We start from the raw sequence: 16,417 nt of genomic DNA on the forward strand, positions 1-16,417 counted from the left end.
GGGGAAGTGGTGCCATCAGGCAGAGCATCCGGCCGCCAATTACCACTAGCACTGCCAAAGCCGATATAACATTGCGATCAGGTAGAGATATGGGAAAAGGCGATAAAGAAGACCTTCAGTGAGTGTACGATATTGCAGTGCTTGTGTTATCCAGAAATACGATGCAAAGTTCCGGCGACTGCAGCCGTTATGAAATACATTAAATGTATTCGTAGTTACGAATATAGACAACCATTAACTCTACAGTGAAATGGCAACGGTGAAAATTTGTGCCGGACCAAGACTCGAACCAAGATTTCCCGAGTATCGCGAGAGGTCGCCTTACCTTTTGACTATCCGAGACCGATTCACGGCCAGACCCAAACTTCCATATGTCATCTGCTATGTATCTAAATCCTGTACTCGTACATCCATTATGCATATTGCTGTACAGGAGAAACAGTTTACTTGAAAGTAGCTTTCCCAGTGTCAGCGAATAAATACGATACTGCAGTGCTTGTGTTATTCAGAAACTGACAACATTTGGAAGCTTGGGTCTGGCCGTGAGTTTGCTCGGGTAGCCTAATTGAAAGGGGACCTCTCGCAATAAGTGGGAAATCCGGGTTTGCGTCCCGCCTCGACATTAATTTTCGCTATCGTTTAGTATAGCTAGTGGTTGTCCATATTCGCAACTGTGAATACATTTAGTCTATTTCAGTGAATGTATTCCACTCAACATTGTTAAAGGCCTGTTGCGTAGATAGAGTAGTGCAATCGGGTGAAAGGAATTTTTTTTATTTCCTCTTCGGTTCAAGCTCGAGAAAATCACGTAGATGAAATTTCTGGTTTCTGCAGTACTACAGGAAGACCGAATTTATATTTATTTATGAGGTAAGAATGTGATAAAACCCCAGATACTAAAATGGAAATGGAGGTGTTCAAATTGTAGTAACCGGAACCGGAAAAGGTAGGAGTTAGAAGAAAGTGTTGTGTGTCATTTCCAATAGGAAGGAATGGATAGTTAACAGGAAATATCCGAAAATGTTAACCGATGTTTCAAAGAAAATGAGCTACGATTTAGTTGTGATGAGGCATACGTTTCAGTACTTCTGTCCACTAGCTATAAAAATAGCCTGCTCGAATACTTAAACACAAGAAGATTAATTGGAAAATCCGCAGTCTATAATTAATAAGGCGCCTTAATATAGCTTCATTGGCAGTACGCATGATTACTGCTATAGGTGATTTAAAAATGACGAAAATCATGCAAATACTTCTCGGGTTTGCCGCAAGATAACATAGTATAAGTCTCACAGTTCTTAGCCACAGCAACGCGCGGCATCACAGTCATTGCCCACGACGCGCGCACGGAAGCCCTCTGTTCGGCTCCCGGCAGGGAGCACTGTTGAGCTGTATTTTCGTCCAACAGTAAGAGCTTTCCCGTGTATGTTCAACATTTTCAGGTGGTTCCAGTAGTTATTTCTGCAAGACGCGTTTCATGACATTCCTGAGGCGGCGTCCAGATTTATCAGAGCCACTAGCAGGTATCACAGATGCACGGGAAAGCTCTTACTGGTGGACGAAAATAGAGCTCAACAAAGGGCTTCTGCGCGCGCGTCGTAGCCAATGTCTGTGATCCTTCGCGTTGCTGTGGCTAAAAACTGAAGTAAATCTCTGCAACGCTCCGCGACGAAGTATAAGAGCTCTTCCGTGAATGTGTGATTCTTCTCGTGGTCCCAATAAATTCGGATGCCGCCGCTTGAGTATTGTTAGCTGCGCTTTACAGCAGCAACTTTCATAACCAACTGAAGATCCCCAAAACTTGTTTTGAAGAAATCTTACCAGGCGGCAAACCCCAGAAATTTATTTGCAACAGATCCGCCAGGTACGCTTGAAAAGCACAAGAAGGAACTAGTTTCCGAATATTGCCATTCACTAATGAGTTATGGAATCATTTTTTGCGGAAACTCAGCCTACAAGTATTTTCAAAGTAGAGATGCATCCTATAATCATTGTAACTGGTTTTAGTTCTACAATACCCTAGAAAGTGTACTGGTATTTTGGCAACTACTGAAGAAAATAATAATGTCTTTTGTCACTGCTGTATTTCACTTTCTCGGAAAATAGAGAAAACATGCATAGTAATTCTAGGACAGAAAATAACATCTAGAAAGATATCAAGGCTTATCACTAGTGCTGAAAGGGGACAGTTACACGAATATGGTGTACATGTATCCAAGGATACGTAAGGTGATGCGGTTTAAGATTGAATTAAATCTTTCTACTCAGTTGAAGAGTATCTTCACAGAACTTATTGAACTCAATGTCCTACATTATTTTACATCTAACATTACCATTGTAAAACAGGATGTTTCCAAAGACATTCATGCGATTTCACAAGACTATACCTTCTCGTGTATGCAGATAGAAAATTGGGTTAAATTTTAACTTATACATAGGACTACGAAATTTTTATTTTCAAAAGAACCATCCGCTTTTACAAGGACCTATCTTATGCAAACATTCAAGTAAAACGTTGAGTTACCTTTTCAAATAACGTTTAGGATCAAAGTTTACGTTTACCTTTCAGAAGTGTACAGTGTGCCCTCCAGTGCATGCACGATTAGCATCTAGACGATAGCTTAAGGCTGCAGAGTCTCCCGGCAGTCAAATTGAATAGAATGTTGGTCTTACAGACGCGTCAACATCCGACGCCAATGCCTCACCGTAACTCCGGACATGCTTTACAATGCTGTTCACAACATTATTCCTCGACTACAGTTATTGTTGAGGAATGATGGTGGACATATTGAGCATTTCCTGTAAAGAACATGATCTTTGCTTTGTCTTACTTTGTTATGCTAATTATTGCTATCTAATCAGATGAAGCGCCATCTGTCGGACATTTTTTGAAAAAAATGGTTCAAATGGATCTGAGCACTATGGGACTTAACATCTCAGGTCATCAGTCCCCTAGAACTTAGAACTACTTAAACCTAACTAACCTAAGGACATCACACACATCCATGTCCGAGGCAGGATTCGAACCTGCGACCGTAGCGGTGGCGCGGTTCCAGACTGAAGCGCCTAGAACCGCTCGGCCACCAGCGGCCGGCCATATTTTGAAGGTTTGTACTTTTTTGGTTCTAATAAACCCCCTTGTCATTCCAAGCAAGTGTGTCAATTTGTACCTCTTTATCTACATTATTCCGTGGTTTATTCAGTTTTCAAATTTATACTGACTTTTTGATCACCCGGTACAAATCATTGTACGTGGCTATCCTGTACACTGTGTGTTCTAAACTGCCGTTGATGTCGCGATTTACTAAGACTTCCAAAAAAGGGAGTTCGCCATTCTCTTCCACTTTCATAGTAAATTTGGCACTAACAAATGGTTCAAATGGCTCTGAGCACTATGGAACTTAACATCTGAGGTCATCAGTCCCCTAGAACTTAGAACTACTTAAACCTAACTAACCTAAGGACATCACACACATCCATGCCCGAGGCAGGATTCGAACCTGTGACCGTAGCGGTCGCGCGGTTCCGGACTGAAGCGCCTAGAACCGCTCGGCCACACCTGGCACTAACATGCAAAGAGTTCAGACGATGGAGGAATTCCTGAAGTCTTTCACTCCCATGTGGCCACACCACACCACAAATGTGTCATCAATATATCTGAAAAAAGCATGTAGGCTTAGAGATTATTCATTATCGGGTTGACTTTCTCAACATAACGGAATCAGAAAGCGGCACTCTGATGAAGAGACTGCTTACACCACGCTTGTCCGCCCTATTCCGGAGTATTGCTGTGCGGTGTGGGATCCGCATCACGTGGGACTGAAGGATGACATCGAAAAAGTACAAAGAAGGGGAGCTCGTTTTGTATTATTACGAGATGGGGGAGATAGTGTCACAGACATGATACGTGAATTGGAGTGGCAATCACTTAAACAAAGGTGTTTTTCGTTGCGACGGGATCTTCTAATGAAATTTCAATCACCAGTTTTCTCCTCCGATTGCGAAAACATTCTGTTGGCACCCACCTACATAGGGAGAAATGATCATCACGATAAAATAAGAGAAATCAGGGCTCCCATAGAAAAATTTAAGTGCTCGTTTTTCCCGCGTACCTTTCGAGAGTGGAACGGCAGAGAGACAGCATGAAGGTGGTTCATTGAACTCTCTGCCAGGCGCTTCATTGTGAATAGCAGAGTAATCACGTAGATGTAGATGTAGAGGTAGAAGTGGGATACCACATCAAAGCTTACTGTATGGTCCTAGTCACGGAAGCGAAGTTCCAGCACCTGTTGAATGAAATGTACAGTGTTCTTGATGTGGTGTTTATGACGGCAAGATACACTGTCGAAGTATCGCTTACAGTAAGGTCCTAGTCACGAAAGCGACGTTCGCGCACTTGTTGAATGAAATGTAGTGTTCCTGATGTGGTGCTTATGACGTCAAGATACACTGTCCAAGTATCGTGTTATGAAACCAAGTACACCTACTGGACACCCGACAACAGTACAAACATTCAGAGACCTCAGTGAATTTGGCTCCAGCAGATACGAGGCCCTCATAAAGGTGAAGAGTGGACGTCCCTGATAGTGATGTCCACCAATAGATGTCCGGATCCTGTTGGTCGGTTAGTGTAGAACATTCAGCTGTGACTGACCTGCGAGGTTGCGGACGACGAGGCTGACGACGCGGTTGTCGGCGGCGCTGGCGGCGTGTCCGCGGCCCAGCAGCACCAGCGCGTTGCCCACCGCCGTGCAGCCCGCCGTCGCCCACAGAGAGGCGCGCAGCTCCGGCCGCGACAGCAGGTGCTCCGCCGAAGACACGCCTACAACACGGCCCCTCCTCTTGCTCTCACCAAGTATATCAAATCCCTATTTATATAGCTTGTATGAAAAACGTTCGAAAAGTTCACACCTTTATGACAAGAAAGACAGAAACTACAGTTTTGTACATTTACTACCCATTCACTATGCACTAACAGACAAATTATTAGTCACGCCATTAAATGAGCACACAGGTCACATGGGTAACTGTAAATAGTGTACGAACTGATACTAAGCGATCGTATAGCTCTCGATCGCTTACATACATTCATCAGCCAGAATATTCTGACAACCTGTCTAATAGCCGGTATGAGCACTTTTGGCGATAACAGCAGCGACGCGTCGTGGCGTGGAAGCAATGAGGCCTTGGTAGGTCGCTGGAGGCGGATGGCACCACATCTGCACACTGAACGCGTAAGTCACCTAATTACCTTAAATTCCAGGGAGAGGGCCCAGATGTGTTCGATCGGGTTGAGATCTGGTGAGTTGGGGAACCAGCACATAAATTGGAAGTCGCCACTCTGTTCCTCGAACCACACCGTCCCACTCCTGGCCCTATGACATGGCGCATTATCTTGGTGCCGTCGTGAAAAATGATTGTCATGAAGGGGTGTACGTGGTTTGCAACCGATGTACGATACTCCTTGGTCGTCATGGAGCGTTGCACGAGCTCTACTGGACCCATGGATGCCACGGTGAATTTTCCCTAGAGCATGACAGAGCCCCCGCCAGCTTGTCTCCGCCCTGCAGTAAGGTGCCAAGGAACTGTTCCCCTGGAAGATAACGGATTCGGGTCCTCTCATCGACATGATGAGGAAGGTATTGGGATTCGCCAGACCATGCAACGCTCTGCCTCTGCTCCAACATCCAGTGGCGACGGTCACGTGCCCATTTCATTCGGAGTTGCCGATGTCGTGGTGTTAACATTGGCACATTATAACAATAGCCTGTCCTTATACGTCACTCTTCCCTAACAGCCTAACCTCAAGTTCTGTCCCGGGAAAAGCCACGTATAACACTAACCTGCTCTGACACAAGCTAATGTTACCCTCTGAGAGGATTTATAATTTTGACCGGGCGTGTATGTCTAACGGATAAAGACATCGGACAGTAATTTTGAATATATTGCAATTAATATAAAAACTATACAGGCTTTAAACTTTGGGGTTTAATAAAAAAAGTAAATTTCGTATACGAATGTAAAATCGGACGGTCACCAGCCCAATTAGGCACATTAATTTGAAACTATATGTTTTAGAAAATTGAATACTAGTTGTTGAAGTGACTTTCATTAAGATTTCCTTTGGATAGCACACTGGATACAAACGAACACAGGGTAGTTTAAGATGTGGATAGCAGTAGTTACCAATAATGCACAAACCATTAATCATAGAAAGCAAAATCGTACCAAACTCACACTAATAAGAGCTACACTCTATATTGTTACTTGGATCATTACTGAAATGTTCCTGCAAGAAGTGCATAACTAAAATTGGCCAGGAGGGGCTTCCGACTTAACTGACATATAAATACTGCAATTAAAATAAATAATACCACAATTACACTGTTTATACTCCCATTTATAGAAATGTATCAGATTTCCTTAGTAGTAGTAATATTCCAATTAGCTTTCTAATATGAGAAGAATGTGGTTTTGACCCATAAACTGATATTGTATCACTAGTCAAACTCTATGATTATTTCAATAGCAGAATTCTCTTCAACTAAATTTAATTCTTTACTTCACTTGGAAGAGTGCATGGTTTTACTCTTTCCAAGGCAAATTATTCAACACTGATGCTCAATTAACTTCAAAAATTCGTTCATGATAGTAATCAAGCTAAATTAAGTTTCAAATGAGTATAGCTTATTTGCCTTTTTTCATCACCTGTTAAGCAGGTGTTTTAGTAGCATTTACACAGTCTGGCTCTGAATTTTTGCAAACCGATACTTTGCAATAAACTGAGATCACTTTAGCAACATTCTAACTAACTTCAACTCTTGCTAATCCTTACACATTTAACAAACATAAATAAACCACATTTGCAACTGGATACTCGGTTTTCTAAACACTTAGGAGGGGATCCTACATTGGTTCATGATCAGGATAAAAGTTAGGGTTCTAAACATAGGTTTATAGCACTTGGATTATTGTTAAAATCACTCACGCAAATCAACTGGTCCATACTCTGATACATATTTGTATGCATGGAGTTGGTGGAGCAGTGGCAAAGTAGTGGTGGCAAGCGACGTGGTGGCTAATTGTACTCACGGTTCTTGACGTTTGAATGCTCTATACAGTTTCTCCTTGGCGACGGGTTTTTAATGTGTTAGAGCCATTCTTTATTGCCGAGAGTACCATGCAACAGCCAAATCCACATCCGAGGCAAAATTCCTTGCAAAGCGGCTTCCAATTGCCTCCCTTGGCACAGTCGATGTGTACCGTGCAATGGCTAGCCACTGACTCCGTATCTTTCCCACCAAGTATCCGTTCAGTTTGACCACCAAAACCACCTTTTACATCGCGCCGAGTCACTTCCGTTGTGGAGGGACTTCCCTACGCCTTTGCATATTACAAACACAAATGCCCTAAGCATGAACCAGCACCCAATATACAAAGTTTTTCTTCTAAACATACACATATTATAAAATTTCATTATTTTAAACATCATTTAGCTTTTTCCCTATATACTTCACAATACTTTAAATTTACTGTCACAAATCAATGACCTTAACTAACAAAGAACACACACTCCATAATCGTAGATTGTCCACCCCGATAGGTGAGTAGTCAGCGCGGCCGTCTGTCACGCCAAGGGGCCCGGGTTCGATTCCCGGCTGGGTCGGAGATTTCTCTGCTCAGGGACTGGGTGTTGTGTTACCTGACACGTTCCACATCATTACGAAGTGTCGTATTCATGATCTATGGAACAAGTACTAATCTAATCTAATCTAGATACACAGTCACCTAATATAAACCTGCCACTAATCGATATAAGTGTTACAACGTGTATGGATCGTCGGCTGTGGAGGCCCATCGTTAGGAGTGTTCGGTGCACTGTGTGTTCAGATACACTTGTACTCTGCCCAGCATTGAAGTCTGATATTAGTTTCGCCACAGTTCACTGCCTACCGATATCTGTAATAAGGGGTGGCAACCCAACCCCACAACGTCTGGACGTGGTTTCACCTTGGTTTCGCCACGTCTGGAAGACACTCGCCACATCACTCGTCGGACACTCGACAGGTGCGGTTTACGAAATGCCCGTGCTGAGCCTCCGGGCCATCACAATCTGCTCTCGATCAAACTCAGCTAGATCGCCACATGAATGAAGCTGCCTGACTGTCATCCGCTTTACCCTTACAGCACAGCAGTATGTTGACGATATTCTACGCCTGGCTTTGTTGCTTTTCATGGCAAGCCATCCTGACCTCAAAATTCAGTAAGATGACGCCCGCCCGCAGACGGCGAGAGTTTCTACTGCCTGTGTTCGTTATTTCCAAACCCTTCCTTGGCCAGCAAGATCGCCGAATCTCTCCCCAACTGAGAAAGTTTAGAGGATTATGAGCAGGGCACGCCAATCATCTTGGAATTTTGACGATCTCACACACCAAATGGATAGAATTTGGCACGATATCCCTCAGGGGGAGATACAACAACCCTTTCAATAGATGCCAAGTCGAATAACTATGGATGTGTGTGATGTCCTTATGTTAGTTAGGTTTAAGTAGTTCTAAGTTCTAGAGGACTTATGACCCCAGAAGGTAAGTCCCATAGTGCTCAGAGCCATTTGAACCATTTCGAATAACTGCTAGCATAGCGGTCAGAAGAGGATCGACGCGTTACTGACTTGCTCAGTTTGTGCAGCTCATTCTCTTGAATAAATCATTCAATTTTTCCGAAACTGTAATAATTGTTTTGCCTGTACATGTGCATTACATCTACTGATTTACGTCCCATTCGGATAATTTCTTTGTGGTGCGTTGGTTTTTTTGTGTTAGTGTGTATAAATTACATTTTCAACATATAAACTGTGATAGGCAGTGCACTTTTTCATGTTACATCAGCAATCTGCGTTAACTCTATGGACGGATGCATTGCATTCCACGATTATACAAGCTGTGTCGTATACTATGAAGAAGTAAATGTGATAGTCTGCATGTTAATCTAATAGCAACTTACGCTTGTTAAGCTTGTTACATTCGTGTTCACAGTTACAGAAATGGAAATGCCGTGTGGCTAGCGCCTCCCGTCGGATTGACCGTTCGCCTGGTGCAAGTCTTTCGAGTTGACGCCCATGCGGCCACTTGCGTATCGATGGGGATGAAATGATGATAAGGACAACACAACACCCAGTCTCTGAGCGGAGAAAATCTCCGACCCAGCAAGGAATCGAACCAGGGCCGTTAGGTATAACATTCCGTCACGCTGAACACTCAGCTACCAGAGGCGGACAGTTACAGAAATAAATGCATAAAAGTAACGACTTACACACACACACATAGACGCTAGTGTGAAACAAGATATACAGCCACATTCCACATGTATCCTGCTTCTGTCATACAGTACTTTTCAAGGAACAGACAGTACAGATATATAAAATGTGTGCCTAACCGAATAGTCATAATATATTACATGACTTATTTATTTATTGTTTAGCATAAACACATGGACATGCATGTTACATTTGACATTTAAATTTCTCCAGCTGAGGAGGTAAGAAAACAAGTACATCAAGCTTTATGTGCATTAGCTATAAAATTGATGTAAAATATGCAGTAAAACGACAGCACGATGTGTGATGCAATAGAGGTGTAAAAGACCGGTAAAAACAGACTGTGAGAGGAGCTAATGAGAGGACCAGTAAGTTGTACATTAAGATGAGCAGTTAAATGAACATTAAAATCAACTATAAAAAGAACACTGAAATGAAAAATAAGATAAGTAATAAAAAGGAGAATGAACTGAACACGAAATTTACACGAATAAAGTCAATTGGGTTAAGGAACATGGGCAGCAAGTATAATCATTATATATTAATGTCTAAGCCATTCAGCCAGGAAACTGCATCATCTTTCAATTCGTATAGATCTGTTATTGATCCTGCGTAAGCTATGACGTTGCTGTCACAATATGGTCAGTTATCTGACGTACAGCAACCCAGTCACAGTGAGCACTTGAGGATTTGCCCCATTCGTACAGAAGGAGCTGTTATATTCCATGTGATGTTCGAATCCCGTTAAGAGTCTTCCACTGTGGGTGAGAAGTTCTAACTCAGTTGGTAACACGTGCCATTCCACAGACAAATAGTTCGTTCAACATCCCATACAACAAACAAAAATGGCAGTTGCGTAATGTATTACCAATTAAAATTGTACACAGTAACAGAGGATTATGCTGAATTAAAACTATGAAGTGTGCAGCTATTGTAAGTTTACTAAATGTTCTATGCTATATCATATGTAATTTGAACAATTTCGGTTAGGCATACATGTTATGTATCTGTACCGCCTTTACCTTAAAAGTTACTGTACGACAGAAGCAGTGCACATGTGGAAGACAGCTGTAGCTTGTTGCGCGCTAGCCCTCTGTGTGTATTTATGTCGTTACTCTGGTACCGAGCGCCGCGTATTTCGAATCCCCGCCAGACGACATGGAACTCGATGACCACTAGAAGTCCCTGCAGCAGTCGCGCCATAAGCCGTGGCTGCGCGCTCTCCTGGTCCTGAGTCTAACGTGAGGGCGCCACGGAGGAGCACGTGGTCCCAGCGGCCAATAGCGACATACCCTGTCGTGTATTTAGGCGGCTGCCTCTTACTCAGCGAGCCCCTCCCGGATGATGCCCTCTCTCCCTCCATTTATCCTTCCTATCAACTCTGATCCTCCCTCCCCCTCCTTTCCTCTGTCCTTTCCCTGGGCTCCCTCTTCCCCCCCCCCCTTCCGTCCTGTTTCCTCCCCACTACGGCTCTCCCTACCTCCCTTCTCCCCCCCAGTCCTTTTGTATTCCCCTCCTCTACCTACCCCCCTCCCTGTCGCGTCTGCCCCCTACCCCTCTTATGGGTCCTCATCCTCCATCAGCTCCTTTCCCGGTTCCCCCCCCCCCCCCCCCTTCGCTTTTACTCTCCTTTCCCCCCTTTTGTTTTCCCATCTCCTGTCCAGTTTCCCCCCACCTGCTCTCGACTGTGGTGTCACCTTTGCCGACTTTTTCGTGCTGTGTTCTAGTGCCTATTCAGTGTTGTGTTGCGAACAGAAACCATGCTGTCGCTGGGTGTGAATTTTATATACTTTGCGAACAGAATCCAGACTGTCGCCGTGTTTTTTTTTTTTTTTTTAACTGTCTATTGTTTTCCCTGTCTGCTCCGTATGTATTTTTATTCGCTTCATCATCCCTCTGTTGCTTGTTTAATTTCCCCATTTTCTTTTCACCTTGTTACTCACTAAGTCCCCGATTTTATCGCCTGTTTTTTATTATTATTTATTCTCCTGCTCTTTGTCAGAAAATCTGCAGGCTGCAGAGCGGCGTCCTAAGCTGCTGCCAGCCCGCCCCCCTTTGGGGGGAATTGAAATTCAATAAAGAAAAAAAAAAAAAAAAAAAAAAAAAAACTCAGCGAGGGAGTCTGGTATTCGCGTTCAGTCGGTTGATATCTCGCTTACAGACATCGTGTTCAATTTTCGTGTGCGAAATTTGTTGCGAATAGAGTTAATAGAAAAGAAATTATAAACCGCGCTTCTGAGTGTTACGGTGTCGTATCTCCTGAACTAAGTGTCGTACAATGATATAAGTTTGCTGGTGCATTCAGTGGTAAATGTTAACATTTTCTGAAAAATGTGTCCCGATTACATTTAGTAGTAAAGAAGTAATAAGTCGAAAGCCGTGCTTCATGCGGCAGTTTTACTGCATGAAAAGCGAAAAGTGGTAAGTTATAAACTTTTTTATTTTATCGTTTTGGGGGGTCGTCAGTGTAAAAAAATTGTTAAAGGTTTCAAATTGTCTATAAAGCTTGTTGCAGGCCACTAGGTGCTCTCATTCTCATATACTGGATGACTAAAGTAAGGGTGTTCGGGCGTCTTGCGCTACTCTGATTTTTCACATCCACTCTCACCAGTTTGACAGGTAGGTGATTCTTACCATAAAGCGATTCTTTCCAAACAGTAAGTGACTTGAGTACCAAGTTTGGTTGAAATCGATCGACTGGTTTAGGAGGAGATGTGGAACATACACACATACATATTTATGGACATTCGTTTTTCTCATATGTGTGGATCAGGCGGGATTCACAAAAGGTGGCATTGTAAATTACCACAAATCGCTCGTCTGTGCAGGTGCAAAACCTCCAGGATCACTACAGTATCAACAGTATCAACATTTGGGCAGGAACTCTCAGTGACAGACTGGTTAATTGGCGCTATGTATCACCTGTGCGATGAATTACTAGCGCCATTTGGGAACGTTAACCTTGCAGTGTTCTGGCGTAACCACAAGCGCCAGAACGACGAAGACGAACGGAAGACCAGAGAAGGCAGTGAGGAAACGTCGGCCAATGGTGCGCGCAATTGGACCGCGCCGCGCCAGGAGCGACATCTGAAAGAAGTGAATATATGCGCCGCTCCTGCCAGCCTCGGGGCTCAGATCGCCTCAGTATACTCACATTAATGGAACATATTTGCGGAGCGTGCACAGAACAATGAATTGTGATTCTTAACAGTTACTTGTCTGGACTTTGCCTATAGCGAGAACTACAGGGTTATTACAAATGATTGAAGCGATTTCACAGCTCTACAATAACTTTATTATTTGAGATATTTTCACAATGCTTTGCACACACATACAAAAGAAATTTAAGAAATGCCGAACATCATGATGGAAGTGCGGTGGAGCACCATCCTGTTGAAAGATGAAGTCGGCGCTGTCGGTCTCCAGTTGTGGCATGAGCCAATTTTCCAGCATGTCCAGATACACGTGTCCTGTAACGTTTTTTTCGCAGAAGAAAAAGGGGCCGTAAACTTCAACTTTTGTGAGATTGCACAAAACACGTTAACTTTTGGTGAATTGCGAATTTGCTGCAGGAATGCGTGAGGATTCTCTACCGCCCAGATTCGCACATTGTGTCTGTTCACTTCACCGTTAAGAAAAAATGTTGTTTCATCACTGGAAACAAGTTTCGCACTGAACGCATCCTCTTCCATGAGCTGTTGCAATCGCGCCGAAAATTCAAAGCGTTTGACTTTGTCATCGGGTGTCAGGGCTTGTAGCAATTGTAAACGGCAAGGCTTCTGCTTTAGCCTTTTCCGTAAGATTTTCCAAACCGTCGGCTGTTGTACGTTTAGCTCCCTGCTTGCTTTATTCGTCGACTTCCGCGGGCTACGCGTGAAACTTGCCCGCACGCGTTCAACCGTTTCTTCGCTCACTGCAGGCCGACCCGTTGATTTCCCCTTACAGAGGCATCCAGAAGCTTTAAACTGCGCATACCATCGCCGAATAGAGTTAGCAGTTGGTGGATCTTTGTTGAACTTCGTCCTGAAGTGTCGTTGCACTGTTATGACTGATGTGAGTGCATTTCAGGCACGACATACGCTTTCTCGGCTCCTGTCGCCATTTTGTCTCACTGCGCTCTCGAGCGCTCTAGCGGCAAAAACCTGAAGTGCGGCTTCAGCCGAACAAAACTTTATGAGTTTTTCTACGTATCTGTAGTGTGTCGTGACCATATGTCAATGAATGGAGCTACAGTGAATTTATGAAATCGCTTCAATCATTTGTAATAGCCCTGTATTACTGTTTGCACGTTATTTGTGACACCGATGTATCTCCAAAGTTAAGTATTGTCAGTTGTTTAATACAAATAAAACTACTACTGTTATTTGTTTGAATTTTTGTATAGCATTCCGGGAACGCTGCATTCCTTAGGCACTCTATTAGCGATGAGTAGTCAAGACCCCACATGCAGAAAGACATCGACTATTGTTTATGCACGACGGGACATCACCCCATTTCTTCGGATCGTGCGACAGCACTTCACCACAACGTTTCCTGGGCTATGGATTATTCGAGAAGGCCCAGTAGCATGGCGTCTCCGTTCACTGGATGTGAATCGATTGGATTTCAGGCTATGGGGATATTTAAAGGCACTGGTGTATGCCTAACGCAACGAAAATGAGCAGACATTATAGGAAGTGTGACCAGTGCATGTGACGCAATCCGAATGGAGCCAGGAGGATTTGAGAGACTGCGAGGTCTTAAGGTTGTGTCAGGATGCAGCACTCCCTGTAACGTCTACATCTATGTAACAGACAGGTGGGATTGAGGTAAGAGATTGACCCCTATCACAACAGGTATTGGTTTCCAGACTATCATTGTAGAAGCTTTTTTTCTTAAATTAAAAGGACGGTCAGCGTTGGCCGTAATATTGATGTTTTATTGATAGCAGAATCGATTTTCTATCACGTCGTGATCGTCTTCAGTGCTGTACAAATTAAACTCAGACGCTGGTATCAAGTTATCAATAACCAAAACTGAGAAGCGATCACAATATTGTGATAACTTGATACCAGCGTCTGAGTTTAATTTGTACAGTACTGAAGATGATCACTACGTGATAGAAAATCGATTCTGCTATCAATAAAATATCAATATTACGGCCAACGCTGACCTTTCTTTTAATTTAACATATATGGTCGTTGTGCACACAGCACTCCATGGAGTAGCTAATCAATAAGCTTTTTTTCTAGTTTTTACCAATACTACCTCCTGTAAGAACGTGTAACACTTTTTTTTAACACAATCTATACCCCGCTAACCACTGTTCAGTACATGGCGGAGGGTACTCCACTAAAATGCGGTGGTTCTATTCTCGCACTAAGCAAGGGAAAACTGACTGTCTGTATTCACCTCTACGCGCCCTAGTCTCTCTTATCTTTTCCCCACGACCTCAACGTGAGTTATACACTATCTGATCAGCAGCATCCGAACACCCCCACGTAAAGCGGAATTGACCACCCGTCATGGTATTGTGTTGTCAGTACAGAAGAAGAAACAGCACAATGGTTCGGTCAGCAGAGCTCAATGACTTCGACCGTGGGCTAGCCTCTGGATGTCACCTGAATAGCAGATCCGTCAGGAACATTGCAACTCTTTTAAAGCTGCACAAGTCGACTGTTGGTGATGTGATTGAGAAGTGGAAAGGCGGAAGAACAACTACAGCCAAACAAGAAAAGGCAGACCTCATGATGTACTGGTGGACAGGAACCGCCGAGCTTTGCGCAGGGAGTGCGATAAAATCAGCGCAAGGAAACTAGTGAGTGCCATAGTGCTACCAGAAGTCCAGCTGGCAGAATGACTGTACATATGAAGTTAAAAAGAATGGGATATAATTCTCCTCATAATCTACACATTTCAGTAATCTGTACTATACGATTTTTGAGGTGGTGTAAAGAGCAACATCACTGGACAATGGATGACTGGTAACGAATGATGTGGAGTGATGAATCACACTATACCCAGTGGTAATCCGATGGGATGGTTTGGGTTTGTCGAATGTGTTTAGAACTTTACCTATCATCATGTGTATTGCCAAGAGTGAAGTACAGAGAAGTTGGTGTTACAGTAGAGGGTGTTATTCGTGGAAAAGGTGTTGCCTCCTTGCCGCGTTTAAGAAAACGCTAAATATGGAGAAAAGAATACTATATACAGCATTGTCTACTGCGTACAGTCGAGGCATAGTTCGGAGACCATGTTTGTTCACATCGGCATAGTAATGCACTCTGTCATAGAGCAGCGTCTATGATGCAATAGTTTGTCCACAATAACATTCCTGAAATGGCTTGGCCTGCCCACAATCTCGATACGAACTTAACGTAACACATTTATTTGGAATGAGTTAGAACTTTGACCTCATTCCAGGCCGCAGAGTCCAACATCAGTGCCCTCTCTGGTTTCGGTTGTTGAAAAAAACAATAGGCCACCATTCCACCACAGACATTCAGACACCTCATTGACAGTCCCTTCGTCAAAACTCAAGCTATAATAAAGTAGATGGAGAAATAACCCCATATTAAAGTCCAATAATTTGTGTCCGGATATCTTTAATCGGACAGTGTGTGATGGTGGCAACAAAATTGCGGTATGGTCTTCTTCTATTATTGCTTTTCTGAATTTACCCAGAGTGGAATAACTTCGGCGTTCTTCCACAGATTCCAGTTTATGTTCTCCGAACTTCTCCATTAGATTTTCGCGTGGTCGCTCCCCTGTCATTGCGATACTCGCAGAATGTCTCTGAAATCTCTGCATCTACCATTTACATGGTAAGACAGCGTTTGTGAAAGAGCAGAATATGTTTCACACTTTTCCTGAGTTCGAGCTGAAGTTTTTGAAATCAACTTATTTCGCTCCTGAACGTGATAAATTTCAAACTCAGAACATACTGTAGGAACGTGCTACAAAATGGAGTCAGGGATATTTATATATAGTTCTGAGCAATTGTTCCTTAACCCATCTTATAAACGAGATGACGTACACTCTTTTCCAGTGATCTGTGGTGCACTTGAAAGTACACTACTGGCCATTAAAATTGCTGCACCAAGAAGAAATGCAGACGAAAAC

General features: G+C 43.4%; 1 protein-coding gene across 1 annotated transcript in view; it reads right to left on the bottom strand.

Annotated features, from left to right (window-relative positions):
* LOC126471615 (relaxin receptor 1) overlaps positions 1–16,417 on the bottom strand; it is a 752,030-nt gene that overhangs the window by 112,266 nt on the left and 623,347 nt on the right. The window contains exon 15 of the mRNA XM_050099855.1: positions 4,655–4,822. Within this exon, the coding sequence (XP_049955812.1) occupies positions 4,655–4,822 (168 nt within the window). The remainder of the gene's footprint in view (positions 1–4,654; positions 4,823–16,417) is intronic.

This window comes from Schistocerca serialis, chromosome 3 (genome assembly GCF_023864345.2).
Source record: "Schistocerca serialis cubense isolate TAMUIC-IGC-003099 chromosome 3, iqSchSeri2.2, whole genome shotgun sequence".
NCBI classification, from domain to species: domain Eukaryota; kingdom Metazoa; phylum Arthropoda; class Insecta; order Orthoptera; family Acrididae; genus Schistocerca; species Schistocerca serialis.